The sequence below is a fragment of the Taeniopygia guttata genome, chromosome 1 (genome assembly GCF_048771995.1).
Source record: "Taeniopygia guttata chromosome 1, bTaeGut7.mat, whole genome shotgun sequence".
In the NCBI taxonomy this organism is placed as follows: domain Eukaryota; kingdom Metazoa; phylum Chordata; class Aves; order Passeriformes; family Estrildidae; genus Taeniopygia; species Taeniopygia guttata.
Genome location: NC_133024.1, coordinates 76386892 through 76414633, shown reverse-complemented (window position 1 = coordinate 76414633; position 27742 = coordinate 76386892). Strand labels below are relative to the sequence as shown.

General features: G+C 40.3%; 1 protein-coding gene across 10 annotated transcripts in view; it reads right to left on the bottom strand.

Annotated features, from left to right (window-relative positions):
* Nucleotides 1-27742, bottom strand: part of FARP1 (FERM, ARH/RhoGEF and pleckstrin domain protein 1) — a 199482-nt gene that overhangs the window by 44329 nt on the left and 127411 nt on the right. For 7 of the 10 annotated variants that reach the window (XM_030270500.4, XM_030270562.4, XM_030270841.4 and 4 more), the window contains 11 exons: nucleotides 23570-23674; nucleotides 19327-19369; nucleotides 18147-18225; nucleotides 15604-15701; nucleotides 11031-11145; nucleotides 9734-9881; nucleotides 7007-7102; nucleotides 6255-6418; nucleotides 4276-4344; nucleotides 3457-3532; nucleotides 1539-1776 (listed from right to left, as the gene is read on the bottom strand). In XM_030270500.4, the coding sequence (XP_030126360.4) occupies nucleotides 1539-1776; nucleotides 3457-3532; nucleotides 4276-4344; nucleotides 6255-6418; nucleotides 7007-7102; nucleotides 9734-9881; nucleotides 11031-11145; nucleotides 15604-15701; nucleotides 18147-18225; nucleotides 19327-19369; nucleotides 23570-23674 (1231 nt within the window). 10 annotated transcript variants of the gene reach the window in all.

The following is a 27742-nucleotide window of genomic DNA, read 5'->3' as shown; positions in this document are numbered from 1 at the left end:
GATTTCAATAAGTCCTGGTCTTGAATATCAAGCTGCCTGCATTTGGCCGCAATTTTATTTTTTTTTTCTCCTAACTCTGTTGAGGCACTCATAAGTTGCTCTCTTTGCATGAGAGAGAAAAAGATTCTAACAGACATATAAAAGAGCACAATGTACCTACTTGATTTCATTGTTTGTTTTGTTAAAATAACTAGTCAAATATCAAAGCTGCTACAACATATACCTAAAACAAGACTTCATAAAAAGAAAAGGAGAGTGTATAAAGTCTTAGAGAGGTACCTAAATCAGTAATAATTTTCCTCTCCTCCTGCCTTTCAGAGGAGATGCAAACTGTTAAGCATCATTGAGACTTATTATTGTGTTCTAGCATCCTTTCCCTCTGGCTGGCCTGTACAACAATAATGTCTGAAATAGCCCACGCACTGAAATTATCACCAGCCACTCATCATGAGCCCCAGGAGGTGCAACCACTCCAGTGAGCAACCACAGTAACCCTGGTCTCATACATGCTGGTGCCTAGCAGCTGAAGACCTGCACACCATCTTCATCACTGAGGCCAACAGACACATCCTCCTCTGCCTCCTCATCAAGCTGAAGGCTTCCAAAGGAGTACTTATTTCTAGGCATGGGAGAGGAGCTCAGCACAACGGGGTTTCCAAACACCAGGGGGTGAGTGAAGGGATTAATGACTTCTGAGTCAGAGTCACTGGATTCCGTCCCGCTGCTGGTGGAGCCCTCCATCATCTGGATTGCAGCCATGTGATCCATCATGCCACTGGCACGCAGCGACTGCATCACTGGGCTCTGCTTTGACTGTGCCCCACCTGGCACACCATTGGCCATCATTTTGCCCTCTGGAGAAGACATCTTAGCCACCCCACCTCCTTTGCAGTATCTCTCTGATCTATACTCCTGCCCAGGGGTTGAGGATATCTGGCTTAGGATAAATGGATCTGTAACTGATTTATTGCAGAGGTTATGGGATTTCTGTGCACGAGGCCGTTGAGAACCTGGAGAATATCTGCAATACCCATGGCAGTTAGTGGCGTGGCTGTCCTCCTCCCCAGCCCTCGCCCTGCAGCCATGCCCGTTTTCTGAGACGTAACCCTGAGAGCCAGCTCTACTCAGGCTCATGTTAGGGCTTGACTCTTTGCTACTGGGAGCCAATGGAGTGGCCAGGGGACTACGGCTTCCCGGCCCTCTAAACATTTCGTCAACCAGAGAGCTATGCCTTGGCATCCTGGGGCTTCCCCCAGTGTAGAAGGAGAGATTAGCTGTGTTATCATCAAGGAACTCTTCAGAGAGATACTGGGAAGACTTTAGAGAAGCTGAGGAGTCCCTGTATCTAGTTCTATTGCGATTTTCATCTCTGTAGTGAATATAGGCACCACTGGTCAAATCACCCTCATAATTGTCATTTGTTTGGGAATATGACCGGGTTATTTGTCCTCTGAGGAGATCATACTCGCTATCTACATCACTGCAGTCAATGAAAGGAATGGAGGTGCTGCTGCCATGAGCAGCCCTGGAAGCTGGACCTGTGCTTGGCTGCTGTGATTGAGGTCTGTTCTGCTGCATCTTATCCTTAGCAGGCTCCTCTTCTTCCTCCACTGTTGAGACCACTGCTCCATCCACCTTTCTGCCTTCCTTTGGACTCTTCTTCAAGGAAGGGCTCTTGTGCTGTCCAGTGTCTTCTGTTGAAGATTTCAACTCCTTCCCCTGCCGGCAGCTCTGCACTGCTGCAGCATCATTGCTGTCTCCATAGGCTCTAGCACTCTGCAAAGATAATAGAGGGAAGGCAAGGGGGAGACAAAGGGAAAGACAAAAGGGGAAGGAGGGTGGGAGGGGAGAGGTTTGGGAGGGATGGGAGCCAGAGGGAAAAGGCTGCATGTAATTATGCACCAGGATTTCACATCTGCAACAACATAGGAGTCTCTTGGAAAGAAAAGAGGGAAGCCGCAGTAACCCAAGCCTTAAAATTAATTAGAATTAAAAAAAAAAAAAAAAAAAAAGAGGTTTCTGATCTTGAAGAACAGAAAAAAACATAGGCTAAACAAGGGAAGAGAAGGCAAACAATTCAGTGATAATGTAAAAAGGGGTATTTGAGGTGTTTCCATGCTCTAAGGCAGCCACTAACACTCTAAAAGCACCAGCCTGTGCACATTATTCTGAGAAGTTGGAGGAAAATATAAAAACATAAAACAAATTCTGCACAGCCTACTTAGATACACCAAAAAAGTCATGTGTGGGCTTTTGAGCACCCTACATTCACTCCCTGGAGCATACCTGCCACTGGTTCATAGGCTGGCTTTTCTGCACACATCTGCCCAGCAGCCATGCTCCATCTATCTGAGCTTGTCTCAGCAATATTAAAATGCTACCAGCTATTTGAAATGGGATCCATCTTTAACAAAATTCTCTGAAGTTCCTAAATTTGCAGAAAGGGGAGAGCCTGTGAATATCAAAAGGATGTGATGCATGGAAGGTGAAGGTTCAGGTAGCATTCTGGCATTAACCTAGTAGCTTGCTCCTGACATTTTAGGCACTACTTATTAGGTTATGTGATCAAAGGGTCATCTCCACAGACACAGATGAGCAAAGAAAACACTGGCAAATGGAGAAACCATTTGGTTTCTCCAACAACCAAGTCAGGAAAATGAAGCTTCCTGACCAGTCTCCTCTGAAGGCTGTCCCAGGAGAGCCATCAGCCCATGTTTGGTGTGTTTGGGATACCAGTAACTGGAGAAACCAGAGCCAAAGAGTGGAAGAGGGTGAGGCCACTGGCACTGTCTGTGCCTGTGGGAGTGCTGTTTTCTGTATTTACATGTGTGGCTATGTTTTCATGTACTGTAAGTGTGCATTCACGTGGGTGCCCACAGTGAATACATGCTTTAGTACCAGCTGGACCTGGGAACATGCAGCTGCTGCAGCCTCACCCCTAATGGGGTTTTGGACTTGTGAACGCCCAGCACATAGCAGCTGTCAGCATGAGATAAATACATATGGTATCTACCAGAGCTAATGGCTTAGAAGGCCAGAGGTGCAATCTTTCTGAGGAAATAATTGTTCTCCTCCCTGGTTAACGCTAACCTAACACCTTGAAATGGGCAACCAAGACCTCTCAGCAAAGAAAAGTAATTACACTTTCCCCAGATGCAATAGCCAGCTACAACCAAGGACCCCACCAGCAACACTGAGGGCTGCAATTTTTCACATGGTCATTAGTACAGCTCAGACAAGCTCACTATTTATATTTGTCTGGTTGTCTGTAAGCAATGCTGTTTCACTCAGCAGAATCTAAAGCTTATGACACCCAGGGCTCCTTAGCTTCCAGCTAAATGGTAAGCAAGCAGAAAACTATGCTCCTAGGGTTTTAAAACAGCAATCAGTGGAGGGTAATCTAACAAGAAATGTTTGAAAGGATTTCATTTCCAGGGTTTCATCAACATCACTGACTTGTTTTGGCACCTCTGTATGCTGTTCTGAAGGCTGTGCAGTCAGACTCCTGATGGAATGAATCTTGCTGTGTTTCCTGGAGATAAAAGGAAAATCACATAAAGAACTATTTCAGGGTTTTTTTCTACAAACAGGAATCAAGAGGCATGCTTTTAAAACAAAACCTTTGAATAATAGCTTTCATAAAATTTTGCTCCAAAACAGATTAACATTCCTCCTTTCTGTAAAATTTTAATATGTTGTGTGTTGCAAACATACCACTGTAAGAAAAGGGAAAAAGCACTGAAGCAAAAATGGTCTATCAGGTAAGTATGAATCATAAGCAATGAACTATTGTCATGGTCTTTGTGGCATTTTGGCCATTACTTTCAGCTCACCATGAGCATGATGAGTTCAGACAGAATAGGCTCTAGCAAGCTAGAAGACTTGCAGTTTCCCTGGAGACCTCTCCCTTGAGCTTGGCTGTACCTTTTCTTACTTTCAGTTTTTTTCTGAGCTGAGTATGTCTGTACGCACATATTAACCACATCCCAACAAAGAGGGTGCAAATCAAATTGGGAGAAAGTTACCTGTGATAGTATGATGTTCATTGCTGAAAAACAGATTGAAGACTACTGATTTTAAGTGAACTATAAGTTATGAAACTTCTGCTAAAACATGCAGGACCATGGGATGTTACACATGTGATAAACAGTCAAGCCAGCAGAGAAGGAGTTTTTTTCCTTGGACCAGTGCCAAGATCTCAGACTGTAACTTACTGGAAATCATTACTGTTCTTGGATTATAACATATTGGGAAAATAAATTTATTTCCTCTCACCTTTCAAACTGCACTTTTTTGTGCCCTCCTTCTTTAACATAGTCAAGAACTTGCTTCTGAGTCCGACCACTGGAAGAAAACCACAGTTAAAGTATTTAATACATCACCTGACCATCATAACCTGTGGGACTCAGATTCAGTCAAAGAAAGAAACTGAGAGTTTCTAGCCAGGCAGACACCTGAGAAAGAGCTGGAGAGAATGTAAATAATTCTTTATCTCTCTTGCTTTTCACATTGTTTATAGTTAAGTTCTATCACTGTGCGTCAAGCACTTTGCACCAATGCTGTGAATTGTTTTCACTTCAGAACCAATGGATTTGGTCTTCACGAAGCTCTGTATAAAAGAGCAGTGTATTTTGAATAAGTCAGAGTTTTACTCTCAGCAGCCTTCTGAGTCAGAGTCTTCTCATTCCCATCGGGCCTCGACAGCGACAAAAACCTTGTATTTGGCTTGCATATTAAGTCACAGCAACCAGAAAAGTATTTGTCACTATCATCAGAAACTCAGGTTAAGATCATCCAGAAAGGGATCTGGTCAGATACACACAGATTGTTGCCATTTTGCAGGTTACTTGCCTCCTTTTTTTTTTGCTATGGAGCTACTTTTTGATGCCATTTTAGAACTGCTTAAATTCAGCTTTGTGGGCCCTATAGGGTACTACATTACTGGAAAGTCACTACAATGGAAAGTGAAGCAGCGGTTAAGCTTTCCTGCAATGAATTAATATATTCCTGAATCCTTTTTAGTCAAATACCAGCCTTATCTGATGTTAGTAAACCCTGGAACCAAGATGAAAATCCCGACATCTACTTCATTCCTTGGTTCCTACTATAAAACACATCTTTTCTGCAGTGGTTTAGGCTGGAAATCCCTTTCTACCCTTCTGTTACAGGGTGTGAAGTAGTGAGAAAGCCCAGCACCTTTGTCTATTGTGCAAAGCTATAAACTCCAAAGCAAACTGAAAGCAGCACAGGAAACCCACATCTCAAGAATGCTCAACAGAGAGCTAAATTCTTCCAATTCATTAGAGGTTTTCAGGGCCTGGAAAAGGTTACTGAATGTAGCAATACAGATCACAGTGAGTGGAGGATGTAGCCAAAACCTGCTTTACAAAGCCTGAGGTAAATTGAATGCACCTACAGTCTTATATTTACTTCAGGCAGAAACTTAACAAGTTGTAGTTTGTTTACCCAACATAGGTCCTTCCATCTTAACTGATTTACTTTGCAAGCAGCAAAGAAAGTGGAAAGAGAGTCAGAATGGTAATATATACACTGTGTTCTTATGCAAGGCATCTAGAGTGCATCATTCATCTCAGCAAAGAATGTTTCTGGCTGTATAGCTCGTATCAGCTTCACAAACAAAATAAACTGTATGAATAGAAGGATTTCCCCCTGGCATACACAATGCAATATCTACAGTAATGCTTCTGCCAGTGTAATGAGAAAAAAAAAAAAATAAACCCAACTATTGAAAGCTTTCCTACAGGTCTAACAATATCACAGGTATACCTGCTCTTAGCAGAGGTGATCATCTCACAATAAATCCTTTGTGAGCATAAAGCCATTGCTTTTAACTACACAAATATGGGTATACCACAGGGACATGCAACAATCTCTACTCTGATACACAGGAAAGACCCATCCTAGGAGCAGAGGCTTCAAAGAATCCCCAGAGATTGCTGGCTAGGGTTGCTTAGGACACGGATGAATTTTCTTGTGCAAAACCAGGTGGACCCTATATACTTTATAACTTACCTCCAGAAAGCTACTTTGCAACAGCTACTACAAAATTAATCAGGCTTTTACCCCTACAGTGTTCTTTGCATTTTCTGGCAGAGAAGATGCAACGGAAAATATAAAGTGGCAAACTACAATGTAAAAAAGGCAAGCTGAAAAGAACAGGTTTAATCCTAGACCATTATGGATGTGATTTTGAAATGGAGAGGCAACAAAGGTGGAAAGAATGCACATCTTACCTGAACCTAAATGAAGAACCTCTAGAAAAAAGAACAGGTTTAGGCTTTGGTTTAGGTTCCTCAAAAAGCCTGAAAAAGGCATGATGCTCCACACAGATCTTCCAGAAAGACTTGCAAAAATCTCGACTGGCCATAAGGAATTCCAGGGTGTCCTGGAATGAACTCTGAAAATTGGGATAGCATTTGCAATGTAAGCTGGTCAGCAACATAGATTAGAAAAATGCATTGACAAATCAGGTGCTATGCTAAAAAAAAAACAACAAAAAGATAAAAAAAAAAAAAAAAAAAAAAAAAAAAAAAAGAAAAACCCAAAAGTTTAAAAGTTTCTTCCCAACTTTCTGGCTTTCAGGCTTAACAGGCCCTATCCTTCTAACGTTGAGACATCGCTGGTCTGCCTGTCAGTATCAAAGCTATTGCTCAAACTTCCTTTCACTGACAAATATGACGAGATAAAGCAGTGGTTTGAATGTTAATGAGAAGAAATTGATTATATGCTATACCTTAAGAATTGATGATACAGTACCAGAGTTGCAACCAGAAGGTGACTCTGGGACATTCTATTATGATTTATTCAGTTTACATGTCCTTTGCCAGGACTGCTCACCTGAGATACCAGGTTGATGTGCACAGTACCAACAGTGAACAGAAGCAACTAAAATACTCATGAGCTGATAATAACCGTGTGTCAACTGTGAGTAGAAATTTACCAAATAACCTTTTGTCAACTTCATCAACTCCTAATAAGGACTTACGTTCACATCAGGCCGTAGTTTGATAAGAAAACGTTTCCTCTTGAAGCTCAGCTTTCGAACCTTAGCCCAGTTGAAGGCATTGATCTTGGTGTGACCCTACAGAGAACAAAGCCAGCTGGGTTTAATCATTCCACAGCTGAATGGAAAAATCTAAACCACTAAAGAAGCTTGTCATAAATTAATCATCTGTTCACTTAACTTGAAATGATGATATTTCTTATAACTCATCCTCTTATAATGCAAACCATAAACATCTGGTACAATGACTGAGGGCAGGCACTTACAATTAAATTCTTGCAATACAGGACTAGTTACTGTGGAAATATCCAACCCAGTATCACTGCACAAGACATGGTGGACCAGATTTTTCTATCTTGTGCCACTATTCAGACTCAAGATTTTCTGTGGACTAAATCCCCTTCCAAAGGTGTCTCACTCTATTTCCACTAGTGACAAAGAATGCACAGAATCCAGACACATCACCTCACTTTGATGAAGTAGATTTTCTCCCTCTTTTTACATCTGCAGGGCAAAATAAATATCTCTTTAAATACTGCTTAACTGTGAAAAAAAACAAGCAACTGCAGGTTTTGTATTTGAAGTATAAAATACTGTACATATGTTGACCTTTCATAGGGAGAATCAGAAGCAAAAGCAAGCTAAACAAATTTTTTGTCTCTGAAGAGCCACAAAATTATTTTCTGGGAAAAAGCAACCAATTCCATTAGCAAACAACAAGAAGGAAATTATCTTCATAATACTGCAACTCCCAGCCACTACATCATTAGCCCCTAGCCTCCAGAAGTTTCATTTTTAATCTATGTCAGCAGGTGTTGGAGGTGTTACGTTAAAATATTCACTACAGCAGTTTGTTCAATGAAAACTTCAATACAAACATTCCTAGAGCACAACACAGAAGTTTCAGAGTACTAATACAGGATTGCTAAAAGCAGAAACCCACGTTTATTTGGGCACCATCACCAGACAGCTGTAGGAGTAATGACAGTGTAATGATCTCTGCTAATTCAACCAGCTGTCTAAGAATCACATAATTAACCTACTTAAAATAATCAGCAACACTGACACTGATTTCTAAATAAATGGTAGACTTTAAAATAAGTCTTGACTACAGCTTATGCCATTTGTGAGTAAAACTTTATTTTTATTGGGGTCATTCTAATGAGAGCCTCATGTTTCAATTTCTATCAGTTACAACCAAAATAAAAATAAGAACTTAGTTCTTGACCTATGAAGTGGTTGATGGAAGCCCTAAGCCTACTGACAGTCACCAATGGCTGAGCAGACTCCAGCAGGTCAGAGCCCGATTTCCTTTTCAGCATTCAGTCTTGGAGCTTCACCCAGTAAAATTTCCAAACTTTTCAGAAACTTTAACAACAAAACAAAACTGTTTTCAAAGTCCCAAACACATTAGGTCGAGCGGACATGACCTCTGACGTTGACAAATCAAGCCTTGAGCCATCAGCCTGCAGCTACACTTTACAGAAGGGTCTGTGTGCTGGGACTCTGAAGTCCATGCTGCTCTCTGTGGACACACACTTTCACCTTGAAGACAGCTTTAATTTACAAGGTTTGGCAGCTCATTAATTCAGCTGATGAAAATGCTGTGGGAGAACAGGGGAAGGACCTGAATATACAATTGCTTGAGTTATGTGCATTTCTAACAATGTCCTAGTGTTCTCGTATCAACCTGTGCTTCAGTTTTGGGGTTCCACTACCAACTCATTTAGTTGATCAGGGATCTTTTTTAATTTGCTGCCCTTTTTTGGCTTTTGTTTAGTTGGGTATTTTTAAATCTTAGAGATTTGGATCAAATACTTCTGGGCTTGTTTGTTGCTGTTACTTTTTTTCTTATGAAAGGACTCAAAGTACTTTGTAAGGCTGAAAACACTAGTATTTTAACTATAGTAAAACAGTTCAAATGAACAGTCTTTTTGACAACTGTAAAAGGGGACATTTTAAAGAACAGCTTATTTACTGTTTTTAGCATAGAGCCAGGTGAGCATCTAAAGTGAAAGCAGCTGTCAGTAGCTGACTACCTGTAGCTTCACAATTGCAAAAGCCAAATTTGTTATTTACATAAGGGGAACTGCAGAATGACAATTTGACAAATTTACTAATTATGCGTATTTATTGAATATTTACTAGACTGACTCGGTGAGGAAAGAAATAGAAGGAAAACAGTTTGGATCTTTAAGGGAAAGAAGTAAGATCGATGGATTCAGCAAAGATACAATGGCCGAGGCTGGTCCAGAAAACTGTAAAAACTTTAACAAAGTAACACTACAGAGAGCTCATATTTACTGCCTTCATCCTTCTGCACGGACTCCAGCTGTCTGTTGTTTTACTTGTCTCTGCTTCTCACCCATTTAACGTGCACCATGCCTGCAAGAATTATCTGCTGCTACATGTAGAAGTCAGCATGACCAACCTGCAAATCGTGAGCCATGGCTCAGTTTGCACCTTGAACAGCACATTGTGGATGCAGATGGAGCTCTAGACAGTGCATTCACATAAGGTAGGAGACCCTGGAAGCAGAGGACCCAGTGCAGCTATAACAAGTTTAAGATCATTCTTAGAAAAATTTTGGAAGCTCCTGCATTTTTCTAACTGAATACTTGTAGACCTGGCTGAGTTCCTGAATTCTTACTGCTGTCAGAAATCTCTCAGCTTTATGAAGTACAAAATCACGTCCCGAGCGGCTCTAACCTGAAACACCAGAATGCCTGTGTTGGCAACAGCCAGGTTGATTTTTGTCCCCTCCCTGTCCTTGGCTGGATGCAAGCGTATCCCGTACATCTCCAGCCGACGGGCAACCTCCAAAAGCTGGAAGTCAGACTCTGCTGGTGTCTGTCCCCTTGAGAAAGAAAACAGCAAACATTCACAAGCTTGTCACACCTTTTAATAGAGATCAACAGGTCCTCCTGAGAACAAAGAGACATTTGATCAAAGAGACTGAAAACTGTCAGAGGTATAATTTCTGTATGGTTTTTCTACATCCTCAGACTTATATCCGCTAGAACAACTTACTCTAAACAAATATCAAATAATACATAGATTTTACAGTCTATTATAACTTTTGATTGCTCCAATTCTGAGTCACCTGATATAGCTAGATTTTAAACCATTAGCTCTAACAGAATTTACTACCCCCCCCTTTGTTTTTTCCACTAGAAGACATGTCGTATTCCTAAAAAAATAATGAATGGAAGCATGCTATTAATTGTAAAAGTGATTGTAATACCAAAATGAAGTAAAACAGAAAACATGAAAACCTTACCATAAATGTTGTGAAGCCATAAGCATCACCACCATTAATTGTGATGAAATTATGCAAAGCTTTGATTATTACTGCCATAGAAATCACTACCACTCACCTATTACTCAACTTAGCTCAAAAATGAAACATCTTGAAGTGTTCTTGACAGCTAAAAAATACTTTTCTAAGCCTTATTGGTACTTCTGTTCACTGTCTTCCTTGTATAAGTCTTTTTTTCAGACATTAGGATACCAATTTCCATCATCATCTTGGATTGTCTTCCCCCAAATTCATAATTCTGTAAGCACTCTGTGCTTTTCCCAAAACTATCACTAAACCCCTTCTTCAACCTATCTAAAAATACAGCATGGAAAGGTTGAAAGGCAACATTCAGTGTCCTTGAAACCAAAGGACTACTATCAGAAGTGCCTGACTGATCAGCTGTGACTTGCAATCATACCTGCATGCACAAAATCAGCAGTAAAGCATTCTGTATGAAATAGACTGTAAAATAACAGCATGCTTGAATGAATATTGAATCAACTGTGCTCTAAACATCTTGTTATGATGATGGGAAAAAGGCAGGAGTAACCTTCAAAAGTTCATAGGCATTAGCAGTTTCTGAGAAGCAACCTTTGAGAAACTCAGAGGTCCAAAGCTCTTTTGTACTTCAGATCTGGCATATATTTACCATTACAACTACTCTACAGCAAAAGAAGGCCAATAACAAAACCATAAAAGTCTTACATGTGGTTACGGTGAAATTCCATTATTTTGTCTTCTAGTGCTTCTTGATGAGGTATATACTTGTTCTTCGCTAAGTGTTCACGATCTATGGTTTCATCAAAATCCCCAATCTCAGCTGTGGAGAGTTTTAAGAGGAGTCTATTAAAGCACTATATTACATTTGAATAATCTGGTCAATCCAGAAGACCTGGACAGCTGGGAAGAGAAGCAAACATAGTTCCTTGCAACCTGTGCCATGGTTTTATGATTCCGATTCCCACTACATTATCTTCCACACATTACTCTCTTCTCCTCTGTGTTAGTACTTGATATGTGAGAAGAAACCCCAGGATTTCTCCCGTCTACCTCAACTAAGTAAGTTGTTGGATGTCAGCTGAAGAGGTGACTTGTGTGGGGGATAAGGGCAGGGGTAACAGGGAGGGCAGCACTAATTGAGCAGAACTCATCCATCTCTCACACTCTCTCATGGTGCTCAGGTGCCTCCCCATGAAGCAGCCAAGCACTGGTTTGCTCTCCAGGCTCATGTCCCACATGGTAACCTTTGAGAGAAAGTCAAAAAGATGGTTCTGTTTGCTTGTTTGAACACTAGCTTGTAATCCATCTCATGGGATTATGAAACATTTGTCTTCCTCTAATTCTGCAGCAGTTTGAGACACATTCTGTCTCCCTCCTCCTCAAAGCTGCTCCCATCTGCTGCAGTTATTCAACACCGTGTGTGCAACAGTATGGCACACCCACCTTCCATTTTGCAGTCCATTCAGTGAAATTCTCTTATTTTGGCAGGTGTGGGGGTGAGGGGCAGGCAATCTATCTGTGGGTGCCAAATTACTATCTTGTTGCCTGCTATTCTTGGAATGTCTCTGAAAATCTTGCTATTAGTTTTTTCACTGAACAGGCATAGCAGCTTCTGCCTGCAAACCTGATGGAGTAACAGCAACATCGCTGTAACAAAGGCTGCTGCCTTGGTAACGTCATAGAAATTAAAATACAGTGCCCTCAAATTAAATGCAAGATGCAGTCAGACACTTTTGACCCAGGGTATGACAGACCCATGCTCAGATACACCTGCTTCACCCTCTCCTCAGTTCTGCCCATGTAAATGAACCCTTGATCCAGTTCTGTTCAAACTAAGTCTGTTCAAAAAAGGAAAGGTTTAAGATTGTACTTATAACACTGTATTTCTGACAAACTGGAATCAGATGGACTTTAAAGGCACCGGGGAAGTAATAGCCTGTGCAGGCATTGAAAATGAGGAACCAAAGCATCTGTGAATGACAGAGCAGTAGCTTTTTTGACCCAAACTGCCTGCAGACACATGATGACATTTTTTACTTTGAAGGTCAGAGGTGGAAAAGAGTTGAAAACTGAGACTGTCTGATTTAAACCCCCTCATTCACCCCATCTGCTCTCAATCATTCCTTAAAATGGTAGAAATAGTACAGAACCTTTGAGAATTTCCCTTTTTAAAATTGCCCCGTTTGTCCCCATCTCAGAAACAGCTCTCTGCTTCCAGTTGTACTCATCCCAGTCTCACAATTCTTCAAGGTCTGTTCTTAATCTTATCTCAAATAAATGGCAAATTTCTGTTCTTTAATGAAGCCATAAACCCACCTAAGTTTGCAACTCCTCAAATAACATGAGCCTGGGTTCTTCAAAATGCAGTTCAAAACCCCCATGGTCTGTGTACACACATGAGCTTAACACACCTCCTGTAGGGCTTTCTTCGGAGTCAACAGTAGAGAAGACACTTTCTTCAACTCTACATGATTTTTAAAATGTTCCCAGCATTTTTCAACTGCTAATCCTTTATCAAAATTGTCTTCCTGGCTTTCAAGTTACTTCTGAATTTGTTCTCTCTGACCTCGTACTCAACAAGCTTTTACTTACTCAACAAGCTTTAACTTACTGCCTTACTCTCCTTTTCCACCTTGAATAACTTTCTAATAGTATTCCATCAAGAATGAGAGGAAGTTATACTGCAAATATTGTCAGTCTCACATGCAATTATTCGTTTAAATCTTTTCATGTGATTTAGCCAAAGACTTTTTTACACTGCTGATGGTTTTTCTCTTACCTGGTGAGTGCATTACACCAGGCTGTATTATGCTGCATTAGCACTTCTGGTATGTCTAATGCTTTGTATTTCAGCTCTTTTCCTCTTACAACAGAATTATAGAATTGCTTCATTTGGAAAAGCCCTCTAAGATCAGCTAGTCAGTGCTAACCCAGCACTGCCAAGTCCACCAGTAACCATGTCCCTGAGTGCCACATCTACATTTCTTTTAAATACCTGCAGGGATGGTGACTACCACTTCCTGGGGAAGCCAATTCCAATGCTTGAATTTCTTATTTCCATGAATAAATTTTTCCTAGTATCCAATCTAAAGCTTCCCAGGTAACTTGAGGCCATTTCCTACTGTCCTGTCACTTGTTACCTGGGAGAAGCAGGTGACCCTCACCTGGCTACAGCCTCCTGTCAGCAATTGTAGAGAACAATAAGGCCTCGCCAGTACTCCTTTTTGACAGGCCACCTCATCTGCTCCTAATAAGACCTTTGCTCCAGAACATTCCCCAGCTTCCTTGCCCTTGCCTGGACGTACTCTAGCACCTGAGTGTCATTCTGAGGGAAACAGAACACAGGATTTAAGGTGTGGCCTAACCAGTGCTGAGTACAGGGGGACAGACAATGACAGCCCTGGTCCTGCTGGCCACTCTATTCTTGATACAGGCCAGGGTGACATTGGCCTTCTTGGCAACCTGGGCACCCTGTGGCTCATGGTCAGTCCATCTTCATACTTCACACACTCACTGTAGTGCACTGTTTGCAGTATCCAAGGGTCCTCTCACTTCTAACACTTCATACAATGCTTTTAAGATAATTTTAAATCAAATGCAAATAAAAAAATTCATTCTGTAATATACATGCTAATTTAGCAGAAACCTATTTGCTGTCATATTGTGATTTTATGATAAGTAACAGTATATAACATTGACATAAGCCTACATACATAATATATGGGCCTCCTGGAATCAGATATTCCCCATGGAAACCACTCAGCACAGCATTAGTAAGACATACAATAACTAACCTGCATTCTCAATCTTTCCCTTTTGATACCATTACTCTTATCATCGGTTTACTCTGATTTTTATTGCACACAAATACATAATATTTCGTTTATTATTGAGAAATAAGCCAGAGACAAAGACAACCATGCATGTAAGATACAGCTATAGACTCTTACCAGATAAGTTTTTCACAGAAAAATGTTCATGAGACAAAAGATGGACAAATAAAAAGAACAACTGCAAACTTCTAGCAGAGTTTTCTAGCAATCATAAAGCAATACTTCAATGAATGAGTGTCTGCTCCTCAACATCTTTCTTTGGTGCACAGACATTTAGTAGGAAAACTCAGCCTCCTAGAATGCATTTTAGCAAATGAAATTCAATTTCCTCAAATGATCAAAATTTTTTGTATTGCCTGAGATTAAAGACAGTTAGAACTAGCTTAACTGAGAAAAGAAATACAGCTGGATTGCTGGACACTGTAGCAGGAAAAACAAGAGACAAAAACCTCACTAGTCAAAGATTTTAGTTTTTTAAGTCTGTGCTGCCAAAACACTCAGTTTTAAAATGGTATGAGGACTACAGAATTTCACAGAATTTTACTGCTACTCAGTCACACTGGTCAATAATGACCATAGCAAACAGAACCACTAAATACCTGCCCTTCCAATATGAATCAATGAGAAACTAGAACCCTAACACTCTAACAGACTATGACAAAGAATCATGAGATTTTTCTGCTCATCTCCAAAGAGCTTCCAAATGTCTTTGTTGACTGTACTTTCCATACAAGAGCATTACAGTGCACGTACACAATAGGGAATTGTACAAGGACCATGCAAAACAATGTCTATCACAAACATTATACTTGCTGCTAAGTGGTTTTTCCTAACGTTATTCTCAAGATGAGTATCCATAAAGTCTTGCAAGGGAAAACATATACTGTCCTTCAAGTGATGTGGAAGCTAAAAGAAGCTTTGATGTCATGAACAAAATTAATGTATCATTCTGCTGGACAGTTTTATTGTGCATACTTTGCAATTAAAAAAAAAGGGCTTAAAATTCATTGTTTTCTTTTCTTCCCTATCAGTTTCCTCTTAGGACTGTGATTTAGTCTGGCATTCTAAGCATGTTTATTTACTACATTCTCTAGACAGCATACAGATCTCCAGGAGTTTTAATATCCTACTGACATGATGCAAATTATAATAAAACAGGATTTCAGCAGAATTCAACATGCTTGCCACTGCCCGCAAAGTCTACTTTTTAAATTATCTTTGGCAGCCTATCAAATGCTTTGAAAATTCAAATCCAGTGATCAGAAACTCTTCTTTATTTGAAACAGTAAATTATCTGTACTTGAATGCAATTTTACAGAACTACAACAAATTGTCAATATGGCTTAAACCTTTCCCTACAGCATCTACAAACAGGTGACCCTGCCAAGCCTGTCCAACCAATCATACTGTTTATCCTTCTGGAAAGAAGAACAAAGGGAACTTACACTGTACTATATGTGAGATTAGAAGGGCAGTGCTGGTATCATTACATGTTAGCCTTCCCTGTGCCAGGTCCTGCTTCACTTGCAATGCAAATAGGTACCTGCAAAACAAAAGGGAACAAAGAGCTACACAAAGCAGGAGGGAAAGAGGGGAGAGTATTCCAACCTGCACACACATTTTGGAATCAGCAGAAGTGATCTGAATTACCAAAGTTTAGAGGGTAAATAAAACACAACAGATACTGTATTACTGCCATTAGAGCTGTACATGGTGGCTGCTTTGAAGAACCAAGATATCTCTTTTCCTCTCTTCCTCCCTCTGTTTGGCACCAGAGCAATGATATATGACAGTGCTAGAAAACGTGACAGCTATTAGGTATTTAGCAAGAGATAATGCAGCTGCTTCTAACCACGAAGAAATGACAGATAAACCAGTGATTGAAAGTTATCAGTAGGTTCTTGTAGAGAACTTCATATACAAAGTGAACTCTAAACTTCCACCTTGGCACTCACTAGGGAATGAGGTACAAAATCTTGATCAAACAACTCTATCTAGCTCTGATACCTTTGTGGCCCTAATATATGCACTGTCCATGTACCAGAAATTACTAACATTGCCTCCAAACCACTTCAGCCATGCAGGGCAATTCTACACTGCCAGCTTAAATGCAGAGAGAAGAGAATTCCAAGATATTATTTCGTCATTTAAACTTCTTTTAGCTTTAACAAAAATTGGCTTAATTCCAATCAGTATCCCATTCATCCCTCAAAAAAAAAAAAAAAAAAAAAAAAAAAAAAAAAAAAGCTAGCAATGGGAATTTTTTCCTACAGCTGGTATGAAACCTGAAGTGGTGAGACACACCTTACAAGCCTTCCACTGACTGCAGCTGCTCTGGAGAACTCATACTAGAATCTCAATAATTTTAATAAGACTAGATTTTAATAGATTTAGACAAAAGCTCTCATTTGAACAGTGAGTTTCTGAATGAGAAGATGTAGGTACACTAAATGAAAATCGCAAGTTGATTTGAGGAGTATGGAAAGTACTTTGTGTGTACATACTGAAATAATACAGCAGACCTACATAACATCCTTTTGAAACCTGCAGACATATGTATACCCATACAAAATTCACCCTGCAGAGGAACACAGTACAAAAATGTTAGAGTCTTTTCCTCTTCAAGTGGTGAAGTAGTTCCCAGTGGATATGCTTTCACATCCTACACACTGCTGTGTATATATATTCAAGTCCTTTAGCATGCATATTTGAAATCTAACAAAAAAACCCTCATTAGGATTAAGAGACACATCTCCAGGTACAGACGGAGATCACCAAAAATTAATTTTCCGTTCACATACTAAGAAACAGATATGCAGAATATCTGTCCAGAAACAGAAATGTTTCATTATTAACATCCTGTTGTGAGTTTTCATTCATCCCTTAATTTTTTTTTACTTTATTTTATTCTTTAGTCTTTACCAAGTAAATACTCCTTCTTCCTACCCACATTTCTACTTTTCTCTTTCCAGGCCATCAAGCAACATAAATTATTATTTTTTTTCAGTTCCAATGCTCTATTGCCAAAATAAAACATGACAAAGATAAACAGTGAACACCACAGAAGTGGACTTGTTCTTTATAATGCAAGTCATAAGGACACCAGAGGTCTTTGCAAAAGATGACTTTGTCTTTTGAGAAGACTGCAAATAAAAAGTAATAGTGAATATTCTGACTCAGAATGGAAACTGTAATTAAAAGCTAATAATATTGTAGACCAGAAAAAGAGTGAAAAGTTGCGATGAAGAAATACTGCAACAACACAATGTTTCTGACCATGAATTAATGACCTGCTAGTGAGAAAGAACCTCAACAGGTCCCTCATACACATATTTACTCACAGAGAAACAGGAGTCTTTGTGCCAATGCAGTGTGAATTCAAAGCTTAAATGAAGTTTTTGAAATGCACTGAAAAGCATTTATACATTAGTATTAAAGTACTCTGTCTGCATATGTGTGTATTTTTCTCTACATTCTTATTTTTCATTTTATTCCTTCTCCTTTGCATTTCTCCATCTCCAAAGCCACACTTCCACCTATGCAAACCTTTGGCATTTGTGTTGGCTATAAGACAGGGTCCAATGTTGCTGGAAATCAGTAATTCACACAAAACAGCTCTCTCCAAAATGAGGGTGCAGAGTCACACATGTCCCTTGGCAGAGGGGTACCCCAGGGTGCCCACACATGACTTGATCATGCCAAACAGAGAACTCTGTGGCCAGACTGACTTCTCTTGGAGTAAGTAAAGCTCTCCCAGGACTCCATATCCAGTGATGCAAAGGACTCCTGCACTTTGCAGAACCTCTTAGTACAGACTGCAGCTGAATCTTAGAGCCTGTTTTTTCAGGTGCATTCAAGGCTGGGACAAACAACACCAAGCTAAAAGTAAGAGGCAGTCATCAATCCTCACCCAGTCATCTCAAATTCCATTTTCTCCCCTCTTTCCATCAGAGATTTAACAAGAAGAAGTAGTCACATAGCTACTAACCTTGTCAGTTCCTCCTGCAGCTGAGCGTGGTCAGGTGGGAAGAATTTTACCACAAATTTTACAACAACATGCTTAGGTCCTAGGGAAAATGTCAAAGGAAGTTAACAAACATTAATAACATGCTGGCCAAATATGCACAATTATGTACAAGGGATGATTTATGTAACCTGCAGTGCATACAGACAAGCTAACCTCTTGTCCTTTGTTAGTATGCAGGATATTTGGAGATTTTCCAATAAAATTTACACACAATAAAAGAGAACAGTAACATGGTTGAGGGTTACTCTGCCAAAGCCAAGTATGTTTTTAGCAATTACATCAGCTGATCCAATAAAATATATGTGTATCTACTTCCCTTGCTTCAGAATAGAAGGGAGCTAAAACACACTCTAGTTTTGAAGTCCAATAGCAAATTACTATTTCTGTTTTAAGAGCAGCACATTCGTTCCAATTCTTACAAGTATGACCAGTGACAAAGGACCAATACACCCCCATCTTGAGAGAGGGAGAACTGCCAGAGCATACATTCAGACTAATATGACCAGGAAAGCACCTATCTGAATCTCAATGGCAAAGTTCCATAAATTAAGAACTTGGCTGATAGCTGACAGAGAAACAAAGTAATCAGAACCTTTCCTATTCATTTCATTTCTACTCTTTCAAGAGCTGGTGGCTATTTACAATTTCCTGTTCTTTCCTACCACCCACTGTAGCTTCCCCCATCCCAACTGTTTCCTCCTCTTGGTCTCTGAACATCCCAGGTTCTGCAGCAATCTCCACATAGTGGTAATACATCTACCAGCTCCTTCCTAGTAATAAAGTCTTCCTGTTGTTTTCCTTCTATTCTGATTCCTGCTACTACCAGTCAGCAATATATATTCCTTCAGTCCTTCTTTTACTGCACTGTTTTTCTCTACAAAGTTGTTCACTCCATTCCCACCAGCACCTCTTCCAGTGACTGACTAAACCCCAGCCTCCTGTGGGGTGGGGTCAGCCCATTCACATGCTCATGTGACATAACTTCACAGGTATATCCTTTAAGGACAGGCCAGAAACCAAAAATAATTCCAGCAAAATTTACTGCAGAAGGTTGAGAATATAAATATTGCAACCGACAGACTCCTAATTTATTCAAGTACTCTCAGATGGAGGAAAGAAATGTCAACAAGGAAGTACTTACTTCTAATCTGTTTCATAACAGGTTTCAAAAGATCGAGCCACACCTGAAAACAAAAGAAGGTGGGGTTATCATATTTAAACAAACTACTAGATGAGCATTTTTAATTGCAATACCTAGATAACCAGTTAACTATTTATTTTTTCCAATGTGGTCATTATGCTTTCCTTAATTATACAGGGTGGGTTTTCTCCCCAAAATTCAGGGAGATGCTCAGGAAACAGCACTGTGAATGGGCACAGCTTTCAAAGCAGTAGAGATTTGGAGAGCTGGGAAACAGTGAGGAAATCTCCCCCTCACTTGTCCCAGACACCAACAATCCCAACACATGTGGTCAGGAGCCATTAATTTTGTGGAAAGAACAACTGAAATGAGGAGTTTAGGACAAGACAGTCCTATATTGTCATTGAATTCCAACCCCAGAATAGTCTTGAGAAAGGGAAGTGGTGCTTGCCTTTGAGGCTGGGAATGCTGGACAAATGGAGAAATGACATGGCAGCAGCCTACCGGTATGGGGGACCCAACAGGAATCCCAGTATGAGGTCTGGCCATAGATGTGGAGCTCTGTTGCTGGGCTCCATGGAGGTGAAGAGCCTCCCTCCCACCACCTGAGGAGGAATGTCCTCTCAGATCACAGGTGTGAAGCAGACAACAGCACCGGGTATGGGGGGCAGAAAGCTTACTTTTGAGATATAGAACATTTTCTCTTTTCTATAAACCTGGGAAATTCAGGCTCAGGCATTCTTAACTGGGGATAATGTAACTTCTGCATGTAGCTTACTTGACAGCCCATTTTCCAGGATAGTGTGTGGGTCTTCCCTTCAGCTTCCAAAATGAAGCAGTGGGTGGAAATATAGTTTTGAGAGCCTATCCCCTCGTCCTGCAGTCTCAGCTTAGAAAGGCTGGGGCAAAATGTTACAGAAAGCCAAGGGACAATCACGCAGAAGGTAAAAGCCATATGATTCACAGGGTCTGGAGACAGCTCAGAGTCCTCAGCTGCTAACTAACCATGCCCATGATTTATATTTTGTTATCTCACTAAATTGCACAGGGCCTCCCTCAAAGACATCTGGAACTTGTGGAAGAACACCCTACAACCATCACAAAGGTTAAAGCCATTAAAAACCAAATTAATCGAGTCTTCCTCCAGAAAAAGAGTATGTATTAGAATTAATACTTCTTTGACCTTTAATAATTTTAGATTATGCAGAGACAGAAACATACTCAAAATATCAATTTCCCAAAATCACCTAAGAAGCCAGACAGGAGCAGGCCTGTATCACTGCTGCAACTGCAAATATGAAATAGCCAATTTACAAGATTATGAGAATAATGTATTTTACTTGTTGCAGCAAACAAACAAACAAACAAAACCCCACAAAAAAACCCTCTCTTCTCCCCAGAGGGGGTTTATGATACAGCATGAGCACACAAGTGCACAATTCCTCTCTCTACTTTCCCAGCAATCCTACAAGCAAGCCAGACTTGAACAGATTGCTGGATACTGCAAATCCATGTACTGAATGCATGTAGTGGGGCAAGAGAAAGGTGGGGGAAAATGACAATGTCACCACTATGGCCAAACCCAAGCAATCAAAACTTCTGCATCATGCAGCTCCCACACTGTACCTAAACACCATCAATCTGAGACTGGTTTATAAACTGGAAAGGAAAACTTATGTGAGGACTTAATCAAGATTAATGTTTTTCATTTTCCCCAAAACTACAAGGCTAGATTATTTATTTGTTAAACAAAGGTTGGCATTCCACAATGGTGACCAGATTTCAGCAGCTGGAGAACTGGGGCAGACATCAAATATTATGAAACTCTGTGAAACCCCGGGCTTGGCGACAGTGCCTTGTTTTATTCCTTGTCCCAGCAGGAAGTGGAGCACTCAGAGCCTCCACAATCATCTCCCATGCAGATCTTGTCTGCTCCTAGCATGGTATGCTTGAATGTACACAGCTCCCAGGCAACTTGACATACCACTGTCAATAGGTCAGATATGAGATCTGGAGCCTTGCATGTTGAAATAAACACAGACAAATTGTGAATATATGACTTCACATACATACTATTAGATCCAAACAAATATGCTCTAAATATTTATTTTTCCTTTTACATTTCACTCTACATTGGAAAAGCAACTCATTCTCTTCAGATGGTATGAATATAAAATATGCATGTGTGTTTTATTTCTCAGACATACCATTAACTGCAGAGTATTTTACTTGCACAATGCTTGAGTTCTACATTATGGCCTTTATGAAGCTCAGAAAATTTTAAATCCCATGGTAATGTTCACCTCAGTTCAATCATTTAAATTGGTTACAATAAGTTAAGTGTAAATAATACTCTCAGAGTGCTCCTCCACATTGAAACAACAATTCATAATCAAATCTTCTGCTTCAGTTTCTGTGAGTTACTTTTGGGTGGTTGAAGGCATTAATTCCACTGAATTTCACCATTCTTGGGGCACAGCTGACTAGATATGGGCAAGGCTTGTGGAGCTCCCCATTTTTCAGAAAAGAAAAGACTGGACCAATCAGTAAGAACATGGACTGGTGCTCTCAGATATTTGGCTAGTACTTCATTTTGTGAGTGCATGGAGTCCAGCTGAGTTACCATGCTGTATGCATTGAAGTATTATCCTTCAGGTCAAACTGGCACTGTGCTTCAGGGGTTTTGTCCACCTTCCTCTTCATCAGAGCTCTGCATCCCCTGCTGTGATTGTCTGGACATATTTCCAGCCAGTCAGTTCCTGCCACCATGAGGGCCTCAGGCAGCAGCAGCGCCTCAATCTCTCCTGTGTTCTGCCTCAAGCAAATAAACCACTTTGTTTTCACACCACTGAAAACTGTTAGTTTACTTCAGGTCTCTGAGCAAAATGTAGACAGTCATCTATTTAAAACTTAATGACCTGTGAAGTAGAGAAGGTTGATCAAATGACCTTCTCTATTTTCTAGAAAACTAAAAGGCAATTGTATATACAAAAGATGTTAGGATTTGTTTCAGTTTTACATATATACATCAATAATGCCAGAATGCCATTATTAACACAGCTACATGGACCCTCTGCTGCAATGGTACTGCACAGTTGCACTGTTTAGAAAAGTTACATTAAGCTCTAAAGTGACCTCAACCATTAGCCAAAGGTATCTGGCAGAATGCTAACCCTTCCAGTGAACTGTGTTTTATGTAATTCCAGCAGCACCCTGTGAAGCAGATCGCTTCTAAAGATTGACATCCATTTAAAAAAGAATCCTGTTTAATTATAGTTAGCCTAGAACACTATGACCACTAGCATTCTGTTTTAATGTCTATTGTCTAATGTCTGTGCCTGCACTAAGGCAAGACAGACAAGATTCCTACTGTTCATTTCATTGAGAAATATTGTTCCTTATTAATATTTTACCTAGATGGAAAGAACACAGATTTTTTTATCAATTGCCTAAAATTATTTCTTTTAGGTCATTCAGGCTACTGGTGCAAAATTCACCTAACAGGCATGAAATCCAATGTACATCAGAATGTACTGGCAAAGCAATCCAGATAACTAGCACACATACTAGTAGGTTACACGATAAGTCTAGAATAAAACAAACTTCAAAAATAAATTGTTAAAGACTAAGAAGTCATCAGCCTATGGCTTTATCTGGTACGTGATATGGGTAGTGCAGTGCCTGAATGTTGCCAGCAACTGACCTCAGATTCCTGAGTGTCAGGACCAGGACACCTGCCTGGGCTACACAGCTCCCCAGAAAGCACTCCCATCAGTTTTTGGGGGGGGTCTTGGATTTGCTCTGCTTTTTATTAACCTTGTAATATTTTATCTATTTTCTTGCCCCATAAAGCTTTTCATTAACTCTGTCACAATCCTTGCAACTTTTTCATCAGCAGAGAAAGTTTATTTCTGCACTCCAAATAAAGCAGGACCATAAAATCAAGAGTTGAGGCTCTGTAACAGTCCAGCCTTTGGCTTCTGTACAGCAACTTAGAAAAACAAAACACTTCCACAAGTTGTGTCTGAATGAGCCATTACTTTCAATGCAGATGAAATCTGACAGGAACAATCAGGTTTTAAAAACATTTCTTCAACTCCACTAGGCAAGAACAATTCTTTTTTAGAAGTTCTTTCCCTTTTGAAGACTGAGGATTAAATATATCTTACAAGTAAGGAGCAGAAGGAGAGAAAACAGTGTGCATGCAGATGAAAACCAGCTGAAAATGAATCCTTTTACATACCATCATCTTTTTATGATCTGGAAATTCAAGGCCAAAATAGTCGCCTTCAACAAGGTTGAGGTGGTTGCAAACAGCATCATGCAAAACTTTCCCTGGAGCTCTTTGCTGTAAGAAGAAAACAAAGCCTAGAGTTACAAAGATGCTTTTAATTAGTGGCAGAAAAATTATTATGCTAAGAAATTATTCAGCAAACAACACTGCCAAAACTGTTTACAAAATCAGTGGATATTACAACCATAGCCACAGGGCAGTTGACAATAATTATGCTAGTTTTAAAGCTAAAGACTATATCCATCTATCCATTCATGGCAGCTCTGAATCCATCTTTAGTGCATTTTTATTTTTTGGAGGAAAAGTATTGTGAAATAGAATAGGGGGGCTTGGGATATATTCTTATGTCTACCAAGGCTAATTTCTGATGTGAATTTTTATTTTATCCTATGGCCCTTCAAATGATGTCACTGTGTACAACACAGTGAAATCAGGATGTTCACTGACAGACCTGTCATACAAAACTGCAAGGACTGAGGGTTTGCTGGATGCTGCTTGACATGCAACAGGCTCAAGCCGTGATTTCATATAGGCTTATCCCATGCTGCCTGCTGGGAGGCACTGAGGCTGCTCCAGACCTGTCTGTGCTACCCTGGCAGAGCTGGCAAGTAATTTGCAAGAGTCAAACATACTGAAAGAAAGCCTTCCCTCTATAAAGACCAGATGTTCTAGCCCAATATTAGCTCCCAGAGCCACCACTCTGCTGATTGTAAGGATTCTTTTCATCAGCCCATCCATTAAATCCACATCTGCAGAAAATACTACAAATTACAGTTCACCAGCAAGTCTTCTGCAAAAACCCATCTCTGTATAAAAAGGCCAATCACTGAAATGAAATATTTTTGTTCCTTAGACAAATGCACTTATTTTAACTCAAGAGGCCCTGAAACACAGGTCTATGCTCACTTCAGAACAAATAATAACCCATTAAATTGCACAAACCCTGCTATTATAAGAGAACAATCACATCCAGGACTACTGGTCTTGCACTCCACCTGCAGACTCAACCCTCCCATTTAGACCAGTAAATAACACAGTAAAATGAAACAGTAGTAATCAAGTGAACAAAAGACAACCATTACAGGTGGGCAGACCAGCTCAGAGCTTGAGCCCAGGCCCTGGCATCTCTAGGACCCATACCAACAGCCTTCTTGAGAGCGGGCAGGTGCTCAATCCCACCTCCTCCCAAATGCATCATAATGCAGTCTGGTCTCTGTTTCACTGGGATACCAAAAGATAAAGACAGACTTTTTCCACCTAAAGTAATATCCTAGGTGGGAAAAGCATCTTTCCAAAGGTAATTTATCTAGCCTTCTCTAAGATGAACTGTGAAAAGTAAATCCCCAGTAGTCAGGCTTTCACCAGAGAAATTAATGACATTTTTTCTAGGGAAAGCACATTTTCTAGGATGTATGTACCACCACAGCAGCACTGTCACCTTGGTCATGCAGGACACAATGACTGAACCCTTCAATGCTGGCTGGTTTTGAAAGTCTGAAGGGACGAGCTCACTTCTCCAAAAGCTTGCTGAACAGGTTTTTACCCAACATATTCACAATGCTTCTGAGAAACCTAAGCCACAAGGAAGCAATATTCACTCAATCTATTAACTGTTTGTTAATATTTGTTGTAGCAAACATTAGCCTCATGAATACCGTAAAAAAAAAAAAACATAAAGAACAATCGCTGATAAAAGTACTAATTTTTTAAGCATTCACCATAACCTTGCAGTAACTTGAGTAATTCAGAGTAAAATGCCAAGAGAATGCAAAGAAGGGGAAAAAAGACCTCTGTTTTTCTAGATAGAGCGATTTTGATCTGACACAATGGCATCCAAAGTAAGTCTCAAGTGCAAGTATATTTGAATACATTCACTTTGTGTTCTCCAGCTTCATTAAACCAAAAGCATCCCCAGTGTTCACCACCCAGCCTGCACTGACCATTCTGCCTTGTATGTCAGTTCTAACAGAAAGTTTCCTACACTTTCCACTACATCTATCACTGTATTTAGGCACAAACAAACATGCACCATCTCGATGAAAGTGCTTCCTGCTAAGTGCATTTCACTGGAGGCAACAGAAGAATATTAAACACATTAGACTGAGTGTAAGACTGGCATTATTTACTGCTCTGAAAACACACCCAAAATTAATCTAGAAGTAAATACTCCTGCTTCCAGACTAGTCTCAGATCTTCACAGTTTGGCTGGGGCTGCTACAGAGAGGAAGACTGAGTTTATCAGTCATCCTCACAGCAAGAAGCTTTCCTACTCCTGCTCAACCAGAGGAACGGCAACATGCCAGAGAGTATGTACATATGTCTAGCTAAAGTATTTGATGGACTTCTGTCTGACAAAGACCAAACTTCATCTTTCCTCACAGGAAAAAAAGTGTCTCTGAGGGGAGATTTTTGATCAACAGGAAAAAATGCAGAGCCACACGACTCAAGGTTTGCTAACAAGAGCACAGTTGTCTGATCTCAGACCATGAGTAAAAGCCTCTGATGAAAACCTGCTGAGTGTTTTCATAAAAGTTTTTTCCTTATAGGCATTTAAACGATGGAACAGCAGTCTTGCAGCATTTATGTCACTTGGCATTTTCTCTGAAGCATGCCTCAATAAAATCAATTGCTTCTTACCATAGTATTTGTAAATATTATTATTCTAAACTCATCTTATCTTTGATCAGTGTATCTAAAAATAAAATCTGACAGTTCCCTCAAAGGAAATGCTGTGCATATAAAATCTGCTGAGATTTATAGTCTGATGAAACTCCAGTCTTGCAGGACCAGAAGGAGAAGTACAACATCCACAAAAGCAGGAACTCACAAGGTTTAAGCGAGATCTTGATTCAGTGCAGTTCCATGACATGCCTACTAAAAAATTTAAACACAATAAATTAAAAGCTCAGTCCACTGGGTATGGAAGCAAACCAGGAGTCATTCAGGGCACAGTAAACACGAGCTGACAGAGGGAGCATTCAGGGATGAGTGCACCACACCGATGACATCATCTGAAGTCAACAGTTGTGCCTGACTTCAGCTTGGTTACAAGGCCTAGGAGAAAACACAAATTTTCCACAGAACCTGGAAGGCATTTTCCAACCATGAAGGATGGCCCCGCTGCCATGCCTCAAACAGCAACTTCTAGGCAAGCTTCACAGCCCCATGACAGCATCTGCATAAGCCAGAGCTGGGCTGCTTCCCCTGCTCCATGCCAGCACAGTCTGCTCCATGGGGGTCACTGACATGGAAGCATGGAAGCAATGAAGGCTGGTGGCAAGACTATACCTCCAGACCTCTTGCTGCAGTGGTCTTGCACTTGTGCTCTTGCACAGATACCACCACCCTGTAAGGCAGCAAGGGAAGGAAACAGGGGAGCATGGTATCCTGATGGAATACAGGTGGGGGACAGTCACATGCAGTCCCAGGAGCTGGGAAGTACCTGCAGCAGGTGGCAGTCCCCTGCTCCTGTTTCTATTGACAAGCAGATTTCTGTAGTCAATGAAAAAATGCTGCAGCTCCAGGGAGCTGCTCTTCCCACCCCAAACAAGCTGTCTGAGCACACTGGCAGGGAACTTCCCCTGAGCAATACAGGGGTATCTTTTACCCTGACAACAAGGAGCCCTGACATCTGTTTTAACCATCTGAGATGAGGTGAGCCCCAGACAGACTGATATACCAAAGAATTACTATTTTTCTCTTAATGGGGTATTTACTTACACCTAAATAATATTAGAAATTTATTACAATGAAAAGAAGCTCACTGACTTCCAGCTACACATTTTTATTCCTTAATAAATTTTGAATTGGTCTTTCATTTAGCTCTGTGAAATCACATTTTAAAAGTAGCTTTACATTTTCAGGGAACGTCAAGTTCTAAATTATGAATAATGTGCATCATCACATTTAGCTGCAAGCTATGAAGGTACCCAGCCAAACTAGCCTGCTTTACACATTATGTATTCAATATTTTGCTATCTTCTCATTATCTCAGTCCTACTCAATTTAGTCTCACTCTATTCCCACCAAAATCCAAACCGGTATATTGCTTATGATATTCCAGTGGTGAATATTTTAATAGGTTCAACAATTCTTTCATGTTCTAGCAAACCCCTATCATTA